General features: G+C 55.0%; 1 protein-coding gene across 1 annotated transcript in view; it reads right to left on the bottom strand.

Annotated features, from left to right (window-relative positions):
* The window catches only part of Notch1 (notch receptor 1), a 45,766-nt gene extending 38,040 nt beyond the window's left edge, over positions 1 to 7,726 (bottom strand). Inside the window, exons 1-2 of the mRNA XM_032903023.1 lie at positions 7,430 to 7,726; positions 5,830 to 5,908 (exon numbers count right to left, since the gene is read on the bottom strand). Coding sequence (XP_032758914.1) covers positions 5,830 to 5,908; positions 7,430 to 7,490 — 140 coding nt within the window. The 5' untranslated portion in view covers positions 7,491 to 7,726. The remainder of the gene's footprint in view (positions 1 to 5,829; positions 5,909 to 7,429) is intronic.
* Positions 7,727 to 14,668: the final 6,942 nt, after the last annotated feature.

The following is a 14,668-nucleotide window of genomic DNA, read 5'->3' as shown; positions in this document are numbered from 1 at the left end:
CTCTTTGGAGACTCCAACAGTCCATTTTCCCTAGCTTCCCATCTCCTCATAGCTGGGTGCCTAGTTGGGCGGCTGCCTTGCCTGCCCTAGATCCTAGGCTCCAGAGCATACATACGAAGTCCTCAGCAAAAACCCTCCACTTCCATTGTCCTGTACTAGCTCTTCCACTAGCTTTTCCTCCATTAGTAAGGCCAAGAGGCTAGATGGCTGTTGGAAGGCAAGACAAGGCTGGCTGGCTGTGAGTCTGCCATGGGCACTGGGCACTGTGGGGCCTTGGGCACATTATCAGTGACTGACATGGGAGCACACCAGGTCCCACTCAGGGAGCAGAGGCCCAGAGATGTACGTTCTGGCCCCTTGGTGCAGAGCTGGCTCCCATGGTGGCAAAGAGAGACCTGACGTCATCCATGCTCAGAAAGCAGAACTCAGTGTCAACTTCACTCACAGGACATGGAACAGCAAAGGCTCAGGGACAGAGGGCAGGCAGCTCAGTGGCTGCCGGGGAGGGGAAGGGAGTGGGAAGCGGCTGCCTTCGGGCGATTAAGGAGTCTGGAACTGGATAGGTGGGCTGGTTATGCAATCCATGCCTCTCTACTAAGTATGTGCGTTGTGCAGTTTCCATGGCTCGAATGGCGTATTTTACAAAATGCGTAATCTACCACCCCAGAGCTCCATCTCCCCAATCAGTCCTCAGAATCCTAGACTCTGGTACAGCTAGAGAGTGTGGGGTAAGGCCACAAGGAAGACATCCACTGCCCTCCCACCCTGCCAATCACTCCCCCTTCCAGCAGGGATGTCCCCAGCCTGAGGCTAAAATATGTCCCAGCTCCCAGAACTGGCACTGCCACATGGATAGTCCATCCCAGGAGCTGCTACCTCCAACAGCAGCCTAGATATGGCAGAGAAGGGTCCGGTGCCCTCTCGTGCACAAAGGGTAAACTGAGACTGGAGCACAGTTCATCGCAACCAGCTGGGCTGTGTCTTCCAGCCAGCAGGTGTCAGGGTGTGCCACGCCTGGGAAACAAGGGGGATCAGACACGTCCTGACCTAGTCACCACGATGCCCTGAAGCCAGCCGCTCGTTAAAAGCGGTGATGATTCCCCCTCAGCCTCTGGGAAAGGTCTGGAAAGTTCTGGATACGCCTGCACATGAAGGTGAGGGCTGATGCAAGCTGCCCGTAGGTCCCCCAACCCCCAAGCCTCTTCACCCTTAGCCTCGGTTTTTTTTTTTTTTTCTTTCCCACCTATAAACTGGAGATGAAACAAGCAGGGTGGCCAGGCCCTCTGGGAAAACCCGACCCTCTGCCACCACGTTTGCAGGGCTGATCACAGCCCTGAGAGAGCTGCCGCCTTCATGTTTTTGAGGAAAGCAACGTGGACGCCACTCGACTACAAAGCCACATCCTCTCACCATTTAGAGATGACACACGAAGCACAACCCTCCCCACACAAGACAGCCCAACCCCTCAGCCTAGCCTGCCTGCCCTCTGGGCCCTCTCTGACCGTGATGTCTACTCTCCCACCACAGGGGCCAGGAGCGAGGGCCAGAACCATCTTTCCCGGTGACGCTTCTATCTTTGACCCTGGACATGGAAACTTGTGGAGACCCCTCTACCCCCGCCCACCTTCTGGGGATCCCAGTAGCCAGTTCTGGTTATCTACACCCTGCGCAGCTCCTTGAAACAGGGCTCTCCTGTCTGCCCTACCCCACCCTCTTCCTGCTGAGGTCACGGCTTGCTCTGTCTCTCCCTTTCAGCTTTATTATTACTCCCTCAATGGAAAAACTATTGGCTGCTGGCCAGAGGCAGGGCTGCCCACAGAGACGTTTTCCTTCATGGAACATCTCGCCTCTGCTCAGGTGTTCCAGTACCTGGACGTCTCCCCACAGGTTCCGTGACAAGTGAGGTTGTGAGGCTGGTTTTTTTTTTTTTTTTAACCTGTTTTTCTAACCTCACGTCCTTGAAGGCCAGACATGGCACTGCACAGACAGGCAGGCCAGGGACAGCCTTGGCTCTCCTACTGGGTCGGATGGGACCAGCCCAAGATGGCATGTGACTCAATGGAACAGTAGCAGGGCCGGGTGACAGAAGACAGAGAACATTCCCTTGGGTCCCTCCTCAGCCCACCGATCACTTCCGGCCTCGCCCCTGCTTCCTCATCAAACAGGCGGGAAGTGATGGGCCAGGGATGTGGCTACGACGTACACTCTGGAGGGAGGGAGGGAGGGAATGGCATCAGCTGCAGCACTCCATGGCCAAGCATGGCTAACTTCTCTCCCTGTGCCTGATCCTGGCGGATCTGCTGAGAGCCCTGTCAGGCCATGGTGGGGCAGGCCTACCATGTACATGAATATCACATGCACGCTGGATGACTTACTCCTGAGTGGTCCTGTCCCAGTTCTAGGCTTTCCCTGGAGCGGAACTCAAAGCACAGTAGTTGCTTTAAGGTGTCTGAGGGACCAGCGAGATGGTTCGGAGGGTAAAGGCATTTACTTCACAAGCCTGACTACCTGATTTTGATCCCCAGATCTCTCACTGGAAGGAGAGAACTATCTCGCAGAAGTCGTCCTGGGACTTCCATACGTATACTTGCTCTGAGTGCACAGACACAGAAAGTCCAAAAAAGGAAATCGAAAGATCTGACAACTGCAGCCCCGTCCCCAGCTAGAATCCTCAGAGCCAGCCAGCTCGGCCGTCCCTAAACGGTAACCACCCAGATAGCAGATAGGTAAACAGACCCACCGGATAGCACTCCTGGGATGGTGAATTAATTCATCACCCAACTTATTATAGGAAAATGAGGCACTTGAAACCAGCCCCATGAGCTCGCCAGCAGAGTGTGAAAAGGACACGAACGTTCTAGTGCTACCCACCCCTTTCGTAGCTCTTACGCAATCCTTGTGTACCACCAAGATATCAATTCTGATTCTGCCCTGACTTGAAGATGGTAAAGTTAAGGTCAGACCTCTCAAACATAGGGTGTCCCAAGATTATCACCCACCACCCTGAGTTTCTCTGGGCATAGTTCACCTGACTTCTAAATGCATTTAAAATGCAAGTCCTCCTCACATCTGACTTAGCCACCAGTGAAGGTGGCCTGAGTCTCCCTAGCACTATTCCTGAGCTCCTTCAGTTCAGAGCCTGCAGCCCCTTAGAAACCCTTTTGAGCTGAACTCATGTTCACCCAAGTGTATAGGTCCTTGTGGCTCTTCAAATGATAGCCTTTTGTCAGCATTCCCTCTCAGCACACTTTAGGCCTACAAGAAAGGTATGGTGAGCCTCAAACTTTCCCCCAAAGGGCTTCTGATATCCCACAACACACAGCAGCTGCCCAGACTGCTCTCTGTCTATGGAGTACCAAGTCAGGCCTTTCCTACATGGTCACTGGCTAGCTAGACTAGACCTCAGTGGTACTCTAGTACTTAAGACAAGGAACTTGGTACCAAGAGGATTCATTTCACAATCACGAGGCCTGAAGTTCCCTGCCCAGCAGCTTTTGGGAGCAGGTTCTCTGTTCAGGTAGAAAAGATGATTTACAAGGTACCAATTCGCTGTCCTATGACTCCATGGTTCCCAGGTTCTCAGAGCAGGCAGCACAAGAAGCTGAAAACCATTAGGATCGTGGTTAGGTGTGACAGAAGTCTACAGGTTCCAAGCTTGCCCTTGAGGAAAGGGGGAGCTGCCTCTTCCCAGTCAGGAGAGGTGGATCCTTCTGTGTGTGCTCTGGCAAACTCTTGGGCAGGCCTCCTGCGGACATGGGAAGAAGTAATCTGGGATGGAAACGTAGATACCACCATGGAACGGGCTGGGACCTGCAAGCCTATGCAGTGAGCTGAACCCCTCTGTGGATTGGCTGTAAGCCCCCCACCCCAAATTGCACAGTGAGTCCAGACCTGTGCCTATCACCAGCCAGGCCTGGTTGTAGCCTTGGCCTCCAGCTCTGCTGACCAGAAGTGAGCATATCTCTTTCATCTCATTGGACTTACGGAGTGAGCACAATGGGGCCTCTGTGGATAGAACCCGGTGGAACGCTGAGCCAAGCTGAAGCGAGTTTTCTGCCAAGGAGGAAGGGCCTTAGGATCCAGTGCAAGACAGAAGGCCTGGCACCGAGATCCTTTCAGTGGCCTGGCCTGTACTGCAAGGGATTTGCAAGCAGCTTCCCCAACTCTGGGAGGTGGGAAAGAAAGCACAGCACCATTGTGCCTTTGGCTCAAGAGGTCTTCACACAGATACTAAGACACGAGCTATTAGGGGGACTGCAGCAAAGGGACTGTACCCCCATGCACGACTCTACCAAGTGTGGCAGGCAGCAGACCAGACCGTGCCCCTTTTCTGGTGGGGCTAAGAAGAAACTACCCTCAATTTCTCCAGTCTGGCAGGACCCCTCCAAGTCCTGGGCAGAAGGAAGAAGCCTTTCAGCCCTGCCCTGCGAGTGAGGCAGGCAGAGCAAGAAGCACAGTGGCGGGGGAAGGGGGTTGTACATTCTGGGAAGCCACGCATAATTAATCACACAGCATTAATCGTCTCCCAACAATAGCTGCTGCCCTTCTACTGAATCCCAGCTGTCGGCCTCTGAATGGAAGGAAATAAGATTTAGGGCATCAAGCGTCCGTGAGGCTTCTGCAAGGGGGAGAGAGGGCCCCCCCCCCAAAAAAAAGCAAAAAAAAAAAAAAAAGTAGTGTGCATTCATTAGTGTCTGACAGAGGCACAATCGGCTTTGTCCAATAAAACTGCTCACAGACCAGCTTAATTGGCTTCAGTACAGGGCGGGCCAGCCAGGGAGGTGGGGCTGCAGCCCACAGGCTGGGTACTGGAGGCAGCAGCACCGTTGTCAAGGGGATGGGCCCTTCAGCAGTTGGAATGAGGGCGCGCCATGCAGGCTGGAGCCTTCTCTGTCTCCAGCCTCCAGGGGAGGCCTCAGCTTCCAGCACCTTGCTAGTCTCATCGGGGAGGAGCTCAAGTTGAAAGGCACGAGCCCTAGCACCAGCAGACTTCCCTGGCTGCCTACTCCTAGCAGGCAACCGGGCTCCATCCTTCCCCCAAGGACTTCCCAGCACCGAGACCTTCCCATCCCCAAATCACGCCAGCTGCACAGTTGATGACCTGAGGCTGAGGACCCCTGGCACACAGTCCAGAGGTGGGGCTGCAGCTGCCAAGACAGAAGACAGACTCCAGCACTTACTCACACCCACCACCCAGACAGCAGTACCAACAAGGACCATTCTAACTTCTCCCAACCTCAGGGAGAGGTGGATCTTGTCTTAAAATAGGAAATTTCCACTGGGCAGAGGCAGGCAGATCTCTTGAGTTCAAAGTCTACATAGTGAAGTTTGAGGACAGCCAGAGATACATTGTCACATATTGTCTACAAAAAAACAAACAACAAACAACAACAACAACAAAAACAAAACCCAAAACACCAGTACCAGCAAAACCAGAACACAGGCAATACTCAATTTCCTGCCTAGGGCACTCTTGCTCAGAATGGGATCTCAGGTGACAAGGGGCGGGGGCTCAGACTTTCAGTAAGTGCTCATCACCAAAAACAACTGTTTCTCAAGTGTTTTAAATAGGAATTAGGGTGCCGTGGATTCCCAGGAGCCTGAGGGCCCACGAGGGAGCGTGCCAACCTCCAGGGGCCAGAGTGGCTCCACACGAGGCATAATTGCTGGTGATTAAGTAATTGCCAGACTTTGTCCAATAAAAGTCAGCACGTGACTGCACTCGGCCTCTGGGCTGTCTTCCGAAGACAATAGCCCAGTGTTCCGTCCCCAGAAGGCAGGGGCTCTGCTCTGACAAAAGCAACAGGTCCCCTCAGGGGCGGTACTCACACACAGGCTTCAGTGCCGTTGGCCACTTCGCACGTCCCTCCATTCAGGCAGGTCCCACTTGGCTGGGAGCATCTCAAGCCTGGGAAAGGGTCAGAAGAGAGAGGTCAGTCTCGGTCCTGCCGGTGGACGGAGACTAGAGCCGTGGTGCCTATGTACTAGAGTTACTGGCAGTCCCGAGGTGAAGCGTGGGAGGGGGAGCTTCTGGGGAGCCCTTACAGATCAATGTTCTGCTCACAGCGTGACAGTCAAAAACTAGTGGGGAAGGGATAGGCTGGCTACGTGGCAGGTGTACAGCCCCATTCACAGTGAGGCGAAGTGGACGGCAACAGAAAGACTGAGGAAATTCTCCCAAACTTCTAACCACGCAGTCCAAGTGGGAGTGGATTAAGGAGCCCAGAAAAAGCCCCCGACCAACCTCCACCCTTGCTTCAGTTCAAACACAAGATACGAGGGGGCCGCAGGAGGGAGGGGGTGGCCACACTCAGCTCCCCGGATCGTGGGAAAAAGCGACAGCTGCGGAGCCCGCCACCCCGCCCTCCAACAAAGCGCCGGCCCGGGAATCAGAGCGGCCCATTGTCGCGCCAGGGCCGCCTCCTGGGGCAGCGGGGCCGCACCCGGAGACCTGCCCCGCCTCCCCCGACACCCAATACCTGTTCGCAGGCATCTCCAGGGGCAGCCCCCGCCGCACCCAGGGAGGGGGTCTTAGAAACCTCACTTAGAAGGAATTCCACCCTATTCTCGGGAAGGGGCTATTAATCAAGCCCCTCCCACCCCATCTTAAGAAATTAAGCCCCGAAGTGGGGGCCAAACTGGAGCATCACATAAAACCCCACTTTTAAGGAAAGAGTAGGCAGTTCTCTCCAATTACTGGGAGAAGAGTGCAGTTGGTTACTACGACAGGAGTCCCCAGTTCCTGGAGCCGGCAGGGAAATAAGCGCCCCCCCCACCCCCGTTCCAATCGGCGCAGGATTTCCAAACTTCCAAAGTGAGTCAGTCCCACCCCCACCCTAGGCAGCAAGCCGCTTGCACATCGCCCCTCTTCTAAAGTTTGATTCCGGCTAGGGGACAGTGATCCTGAAACCCCATACTAGAAGTCAGGGCACACCGTCTCCGCCCCGCTCTAAGTAAGCAACGCGAGCATAGCGCCCCTGACCTCATACTGCACCCCAACATCCGCCCCAGCACGGGCCGGAGGCAAAAAAGAAAGAAAATAAATGGTCCCAAGAAGCAACAGGAAACCAAAACCGATTCGATTCAAATCGAAAAGTAGCAGGCGCAAGCAGCATGTCCGCCCCCGAGGCGAGCCCCAGGAGCGTCTGCCCAAGTGCAAGCCAGGGTTGGGCCTCCCGGGCCACCCGGCTTCGAAGCCCCAGAACCCCATACCAAACTTTCAGCGTCTTTGGGCGCTATGAGAAAAATCGGTACCCCTGGAAGGAGGGGTCCCTCTCATACACCAGGACATCAGGTTCCACGTCCCGTCCACCCGCTCCGGCTCCCAACTCTGGCATCTGGTCCCTTAATCCTATCTACCCAGAGAGTGCGCAGGGCGCACCAGAAGTTTCCGAAGGGCGCCCGAAGTTGCGGGCTCGCGGGCGCCTACCTCTTGCGGCGAGCGCGGGCAGCAGCGTTAGGCAGAGCAAGGGCGCCAGGAGCCGCGGCATGCCTGCTCGCCAGCTGCCCGCTGCCGGGGCGGCGGCCTCTTGCGGTGGCCGGCGGGGATCGGACGTTCACGCGCACCACGGGCGGTCCCGCGGGCGTCCACCCGCTGCTGCCCTCTTTCCTGGCGGGTGGGCGGCGCTGGGCTCTCAGGGTCTCCCCGGCACTACAGGCACCCAGGCTCGTTCCTTCACTGCGCTCGCACCCGCGCCCTGCGCCCCACGCCCCTGCGCTCCCTCCCGCGGCAGAGGCACTAGTGAGGCTCAGAGCAGGCGTGCGCTCCGCCCCCGTGCGGGCCCGCCCCTGCCCCGCCCCATCCCACCGCGCTCCGCCCCCGGTTCCTGCGCACCCTTACTCCCCTTGTGGACCCTGTCTCTCTCAACGCTTTGGTGGGCTCTGCGCCTCCCGGGGCTAGGGAGAGCGTCTCTAGTCAGGATCTTATGGTTCGCAAGACAAGAAGGCATGGTGTAGGGAACAGGCACCTAGGGACTACTTCTTGTTCGAAAGTTTACATAGACCAAAAGTTTGAACTGGGGCTGCGGAAGGATCAGGTTTTGTGTATAGCGGCCCTTGGCGACATTTGGCCAGAATTTGCATTTCAATAGTAGAGGAGGTGCGGGTCTTGTGGGAAAGGCGAAGCTGCACCAGGAACCAGCTCTACCCTGGAGTTAGGTCTGGGGCCGTGGGCAGGATCAGCTGAAGTCAAGTTTTGGGGACTCCCGGGGCAGGAGTTTAGATGTGGCACCCTGACAGCGTTTCGTGCGTCCTAACCCTGGGGCTCCACTCTTGGGAGTCGTTTGGTCTTGGCTATAGGCATCAGGAGGATTGAGGCCAGGCACTCTTAGCCATGACTTCCGGAACGCTTGACCTTAAAGGATGGTGGCATCGCGCCCGCAGCCTCTGTAGAAGGGAGCTCGGGGCTCCCCAAGGGAACTCCCCAAGGACCGGTGCCTTGCTAGACAGATTGCGCTCTCCAGTCCCAGCAGGGACCCGAGTCTAGACGTTCCACGGTAACTCTTCTCACTGGTCCCTGGCTCTGCCACTTAGGTGGCCCGGAAAAGTGCCATCCCATTACAATGACTGCTAGCGCCAGCATGGCTTCTCGTGTTTTAAATCTCTCCACCTTGAGGTTTGGACATCCTGTGCTAAGCTGCTTAGCACTGGACATCCAAGATATCTTCCTTATCCCTTTGCGGCCAAAATTCAATGGAATTTGGCACAAACAACACCTCCCCATCCCAAAACAGGATGGTGAGTGTGACACAGGGTAAGGGCCCAGGCTTATATTGTCCTATGAGCCTCCCATCTCCCTTGCCACACCTGTCTCTAGAAGGCACTGAAGGGCCAGTGCCAACAGCTGTCCAGACCCCCTCTCCTGCTCCTCTCAGAAGCTGGCCTCAAGCCTGGGGGTTGGCAACACGGGGTCAACACCCGCGAGAAAAAGCGCCCAATGCTACAGAAATATTTATATAAGAAATCTGCAGCCCCGGAGAGCAGTTTCCATAGAAGGAACGTCTGGCTCTCAAGTGCCCCTTCTGAGATGGGTCCTGAAGGCCTCTGGCTGTCTGGGTGTGTGGCAACTCTTTTCCAGCTTCACCAGCAAGGGTTACCCAACCTGACTTGGATACAAAGAAGGCCTCATCCTTCTGGAGTCTGGGGGAGTGTCTGACCTGGCAGCATCTGCCATCCGTCTGTCCATGGGTGTCTGTACCTCTTCCACTGTCTTTGTCCAGCAATGAATATGGCTGTACATTGGACCAGCTGAACACAGACACTTGTTGGCTCTTTTTGTAGGTAGAGGCCAAGCACACAGGCAGGGGGACTTAGCTGTAGAACCCTCAGATAGCTGGGCCAGAAAAAAGGCCTGGGTGGGGGCAGGGCTGAGGTTGAGCTCTTGGCAAGTGGGTGTGAAGCTGTTTCACACAGTAGGCAGGAGAGATTGGGCCTTCTAATCTGTGTCTACCAGGAAAAGGGCTTGGAGTGTAAAAAACAACCAAGATGACAACAACAACAACAACAACAACACACACACACACACATGCATACACACACACACACCCCAAAACCAAAGCCTGACCACACACACACACACATACACACACCCCAAAACCAAAGCCTGACCAGACACAAGAGAGGCCTTCCAAAGACCCAGTGGAAGCAAGGAAGAGGATGCCTAGCAAGGCCACCTCAGTGGGAAGCCATTTTTCCTGCTGAATACTCAGTCTCAGATGCTGTTGCTGACAGGCTTGGAACACTGTAACCACTTGCATCATGAACACAGACCAGTTGTCCTGGAGGGAGCAGGTCTGCGTCTCGGGTGTGATGGGCAGCACACAGTCCCAGGAGTACCAGGGTTAGGCCTCCCGAGCCTGGGCTGCAGGGGCCTTTCCCTCCTGCAGGATCTCACCTTGGCACTTGTGCCCTGCGGGACCTGGAAGTTTGAGTGCAGGTAGAGTGAGACTACCCAGTTCTCAGGAGAGGCTCAGAAGTATCCCTAGGAGAATAACTCTAGGTCAAGCCAGCCCAAGGCACACAGTATGCTTGGTTGGAGTGACAACGGAGACAACACAGGGAAGGGGTATGAGCATGGAGTGGTCCGTGGTGAGTGTTCTGTCCTGAGTGGGGTGCCATCCGAACAGGCAGCTTCTCCCCTACTAAGTCTGTAGCTCCTGTCTACCCTTCTTCACTTTAAGTACTGCTTTGAACATTTTTCGGAGGTTTGACCATATCTCTATATGTGATTTCAGTGTGTTCCAGACGGGCAGGCCAGAGCTGTTTCCCCTGCGACTGGTGTTGGTTACCCCAGCTGTGCCAATGCAAAAGCACATTCCAGGGCCCCTGTCTCGAAAGATGCCCTCCCCACCCCCACCCCCCCAGTTCTGGGCTTTCTTCCCAAAAACTCTTGTCAGCCGAGCCTTGGTGATACCTTGTCTGCTTGGGTCTCTGTGGAAGGGTCTGACCCTGCTGGATCTCAGTACCAAATACTCTGTGAGGTTGGCTGATTGACACATAACTCAGGGGCCAGCAGGAAAGGTTCAAGGATTTCTTAGTGCAGTGTCCTGGCATCCCAAAGAGCCCGTAATGTATTGACCAGCTCTTCAGCAAGGGGCAGGACCTCCCTGAGCTATCTACAAGGTCAAGGGCCCTGTGTATGGCTGGGCGCCTGCCCAGGGCTTCCCAATGCCCAGGAAGCCTTAGAAGGGGCAAAAGCATCCCAGAAGCAGGCCCTGCTGTTCTCCTACTGTGGGGAGGCCCAAGAGTGTGCTGCCTGGGCAAGTCCCCAAGGTACCCAGCTCCCAAGCAGGTGAGCTGCCAGGGCCCACATGATGTGCATTCAGGTTGTAGGCCTGCCTACCGGGCAGGTTTGCTATAGTCATCCAAGAGATGGCCTCAGGCCTGATGCCATGAACCCTACTCTCTGATGGAGGCCATCTATCTGCCTGTCCCCAGACTGCTCAAGGAACAGACCCTGTGCTCTGAAAAGCTAGCAGGAGCCCTGGGGGGATGTTCTGAGCAGTGTCTTACTGAAGTTTATCCAGGCCCTAGGGTCCCCTCAACGGCTCACACAGCCTACGGTGGGTCACTTCTGTTGATTCCCAAGAGCTCCAAGGAAGACAGGAAGGCCGTGAGTGCCTGGGTGGGCATCCTGCGAGCTGGCGCACGGAGAAGCTGAGCACTCCCCCGTTCAAACCAGGGGAGTTTTATAGAGGAAGAGCCCAGGAGAGCTGTGAGGCTGAAGCCAGAAACGGTACCTCCAGGCGGGGGTTGGGCCCACAGGAGGTTGTCACTATGCTACCCTGCTTACCCTGTGTAGGGTTGTGGAGCCTGGCCAGGGTCTGCCCACACACCCTCAGAGTCCCAGGATCCTGGGGCCCAAGGACCCCTACGGAGCTGGGAGGAGGGGAGCCTCCACCCTGCCTGGCCCCCTGCCCGATCCAGCTCAGAACTTTCTCCAAAAAGAAAAGGCCCCAGGGGACGAAACTGCGAAGCTCCACCCACCGGGCTCAGTACCAGCTCAGCCTTCACCAGCCTAGAGGCTGAGTCACTGGAAAAGCCAACTCTCCCGCCCCTTGGCTCTCCTTTCTTTCTTCCCTTTCTCTTCCTCTCCTTCCTTTCCTCTTCGTTCCTCTTTTCCTTTTTGGTGATAAAAATAGCTAGGAAGTTGCCTTTTCAAAAAAAGAAAAAAAAAAAAAAAAAGAAAAAAAGTCCACTTCAGTTCTCCGGGGACTGGATGGGCTTCCCACTGTAGTCGCCTGCCCAGACAGAAATCTGTGAGGCCCTGCACCCGTTCTGTCTCCCTACTTCTGCCCTGGCCACAATCCTAGAGCCCCCCACCCCACCCCCTCACCCCCCACGGGATAGCTTCTCACTGGTTTCCTGGAATTTGCTCCAGACACATTTAGACATGTTTAGAGCTTCCGTCCTCTAGGCCTTCTTCCCTCCCACAGCCCGTCTTTAAAAGAAAATGGACCTGGAAATCAGGGTTTGGGTTACAGGGACAGCCTGGAGTTCTGGTAGTAAAGCAACCAGAGCTTGAACAATAGCAGGTACAGCACATCTGTGAGCTATTTTTGGGTCTCTAGAGAGAAGGGGGAAAAAACAACAATCCTTAAGTAATACCAGAATTCTATATTTTTTGCCTTGACAGCTAAAGGGGGAAAAAAATCGCACAAACCAGGGACACCGCCGAGGGTTGGCGTGGGAACGTTGGTTTAGTCAGTCTTGCTCAGGGCCATTTAAACAAAAACAGGCACCTCTGTGGCAATGCCAGTCGAATGTGCAAGTATGCTTGGTACTTCTGGGACGGGACCCAGGAAGGGGGTCGAGATCGTAAGCTGCTTATCACAAGGAACGTATGAAAATTAGTGGAGACAGACCAGTCGGTCCTTTGTGCGGCCTAAGACGCTGCTGAGCTAGACAGGGAGTCCTCAGCACTTCTTGGTGCTCAGTTCTGCCGTACTTGAGGTCTTTGCAGCACATAAATCAGAGGAACTGTCGAAAGGGTGGAAGGGGCCAGAACCAACCAACTGTAGTAGGACTCATTCCCAGGGGATCCCAGTGACAGGCAAGGCAGAGCTTCTTAGCCTGGCCAGAGCACATGAAAACCCTGGGAACCAAGATGCCAGGGCTACGCATGTAGGACCAGGACTGAATGCTGGTGAGCACGTGCCAGGCACCCGTTGTGCCAGGCTGGGTACTGACAGCACTTCTGTGAGCTCCTTGTGGAAGGGCAGTCTCAGGGGCTTCTTCTTACAATTTACTTGTCTTTCCACTCTTCTGTTCTCACCAATGAAAGAAAGTGGCTTCCCATCAGCTGAGTGTGGGGGCAAGGGTAGGGGTGACAGCCCAGGACCTCTTTGGTGATGGCCAGTGTGTGTGTGTGTGTGTGTGTGTGTGTGTGTGTGTGTGTGTGTGTGTGTGTGTGTGTGTGTGTGTGTGTGTGTGTGATGTGTGTGTGTGTGTGTGTGTGTGTGTGTGTGTGTGTGTGTGTGTGTGTGTGTGTGTGTGTGTGTGTGTGTGTGTGTGTGTGTGTGTATGTGTGTGTGTGTGTGTGTGTGTGTGTGTGTGTGTGTGTGTGTGTGTGTGTGTGTGTGTGTGTGTGTGTGTGTGTGTGTGTGTGTGGTGTGTGTGTGAGTTGGGGGGTTTCCTTTTGTCATTCTTTGATGACATTGAACTGCCAGATAAGTCCTTCTAAGCTAGGGTGACACTTGGGGACAACGGGAAAGGTGGACTGCTAGGAAGAATCTGACCTGATCATATTATCCTCTGGTCCTCAGAGCCCACACTCCTGGGAGTACCTAACCTCTTTCCCCCAAAGCTGGGGGTCCTGAGTCCAATCAGGACAACATCTGCGGCACACTTAGAACAGCGAGCCGGAGAGCCCCTCCAGAGAGCAGTGAAACAAAGCAGATGCTGTCTCGTACTGAGACCTCCTGCGCTCCTGCGCTCCTCCACGGCCCGGGAGCCTGGGAAGCTGCAAGTCTGCGGTCAGTGGGGACTAGGAGGGGTGGGAGTGGGGGGCTGGAGAGAGAGCTTGTTGGGCTTTGTGGGGATCACAGAGCCCAGGGAACCTGAACAGGTATTCGAGAGCTGCAGGCGGCTACGGACAGGCCACAGTAGCTTGTCCCTTATGTTGCTCCATCCTTACATCTGTTGGTCAGTGTGTCTGAGCCTCTCGGTGGGCTAGAGCTGTCTTCCCAGGCCTGGTGGTTACAGAGTTGATGCCTGGGCCCAGAGGTCTCTTACTGAGTCTGAGGGAATGATCATCAGACAACTGTTGCCGAAGGGCTTGAGATCTGAGAGAGAGAGAGAGAGACGGTAAAAAAGAGTCAGAGCATCTCAGGTTTTAATAAGATCCAAATGGAGGAAGTTTGGGAGCAAGAACAGGGCCTTAGAGTGTAGAGCTAGTGTTCTGTAAGTCCAGAGCCTAGATTTTAAGTCTCTCCCTGCTGAGCAGGGTTTTGGATACCGTAACCGAGATAGAGACCCTTATGGGTAGAGCTCCTAGAAGGAGGAAGACAGAAAGCAGGTGTCTCCAGGGTGAAAGGGAGTCTGAGGATTTAGGATTGGGGTGGGGATGGGGGAAATGGAGTACTGGGTGCCATTTAGGGTAGTAGGCCCGAAAGAAGCACTGTGTGAATGAAGAACCGAGCAGGTGAGGGTAGGGGGTGCCTGCAGTTCTCTGCTGTCCTGGAGCCCAGCTGTGCACCTATGGGACGGTTCTCCAAGTCTGGAGGGACTGAGAGCAGTGAATGCTTGAGGGGACATGAGGCTGGTCAGGCCGGGCCCTACAGTGTAACCCTCAAAGCCACTCTCGCCTAGATCTGCTTTGGTTCTCCCCACCAGAATCCAGATCCTGCATCGTCCCTCATCATAGGGTGTTATGAGTTGAGGTGCGTCCCCCAAAGGTAGGTTGATGGGCTACCCAGGAATCTTATGTAGTTGTATTTGCAGACGTAATTGATTAAAATAAGGTCCTTACACACCAGAGTGTCCCTGCTCAGCTGGTGCCCGAGGAGAAGAGAAGGCTTTGTGGAGAGGGGTAGGGAGGAGTAATCTAAAGGTACAAGAAGCACACTGGAGACTGCAGGGAGTACTCTGTGGAGGGGCTGAGGCCCTGCCACACCTCCGCTGAGGCTCTTGGTCCAGCCATAATCTCAGCACTCGAGATAGAGTCAAGGAT

The sequence above is a fragment of the Rattus rattus genome, chromosome 5, assembly GCF_011064425.1.
Source record: "Rattus rattus isolate New Zealand chromosome 5, Rrattus_CSIRO_v1, whole genome shotgun sequence".
Lineage (NCBI taxonomy): Eukaryota > Metazoa > Chordata > Mammalia > Rodentia > Muridae > Rattus > Rattus rattus.
The sequence above is the reverse complement of the archived record's forward strand: the minus strand, read 5'-3'. Positions and strand labels throughout refer to the sequence as shown.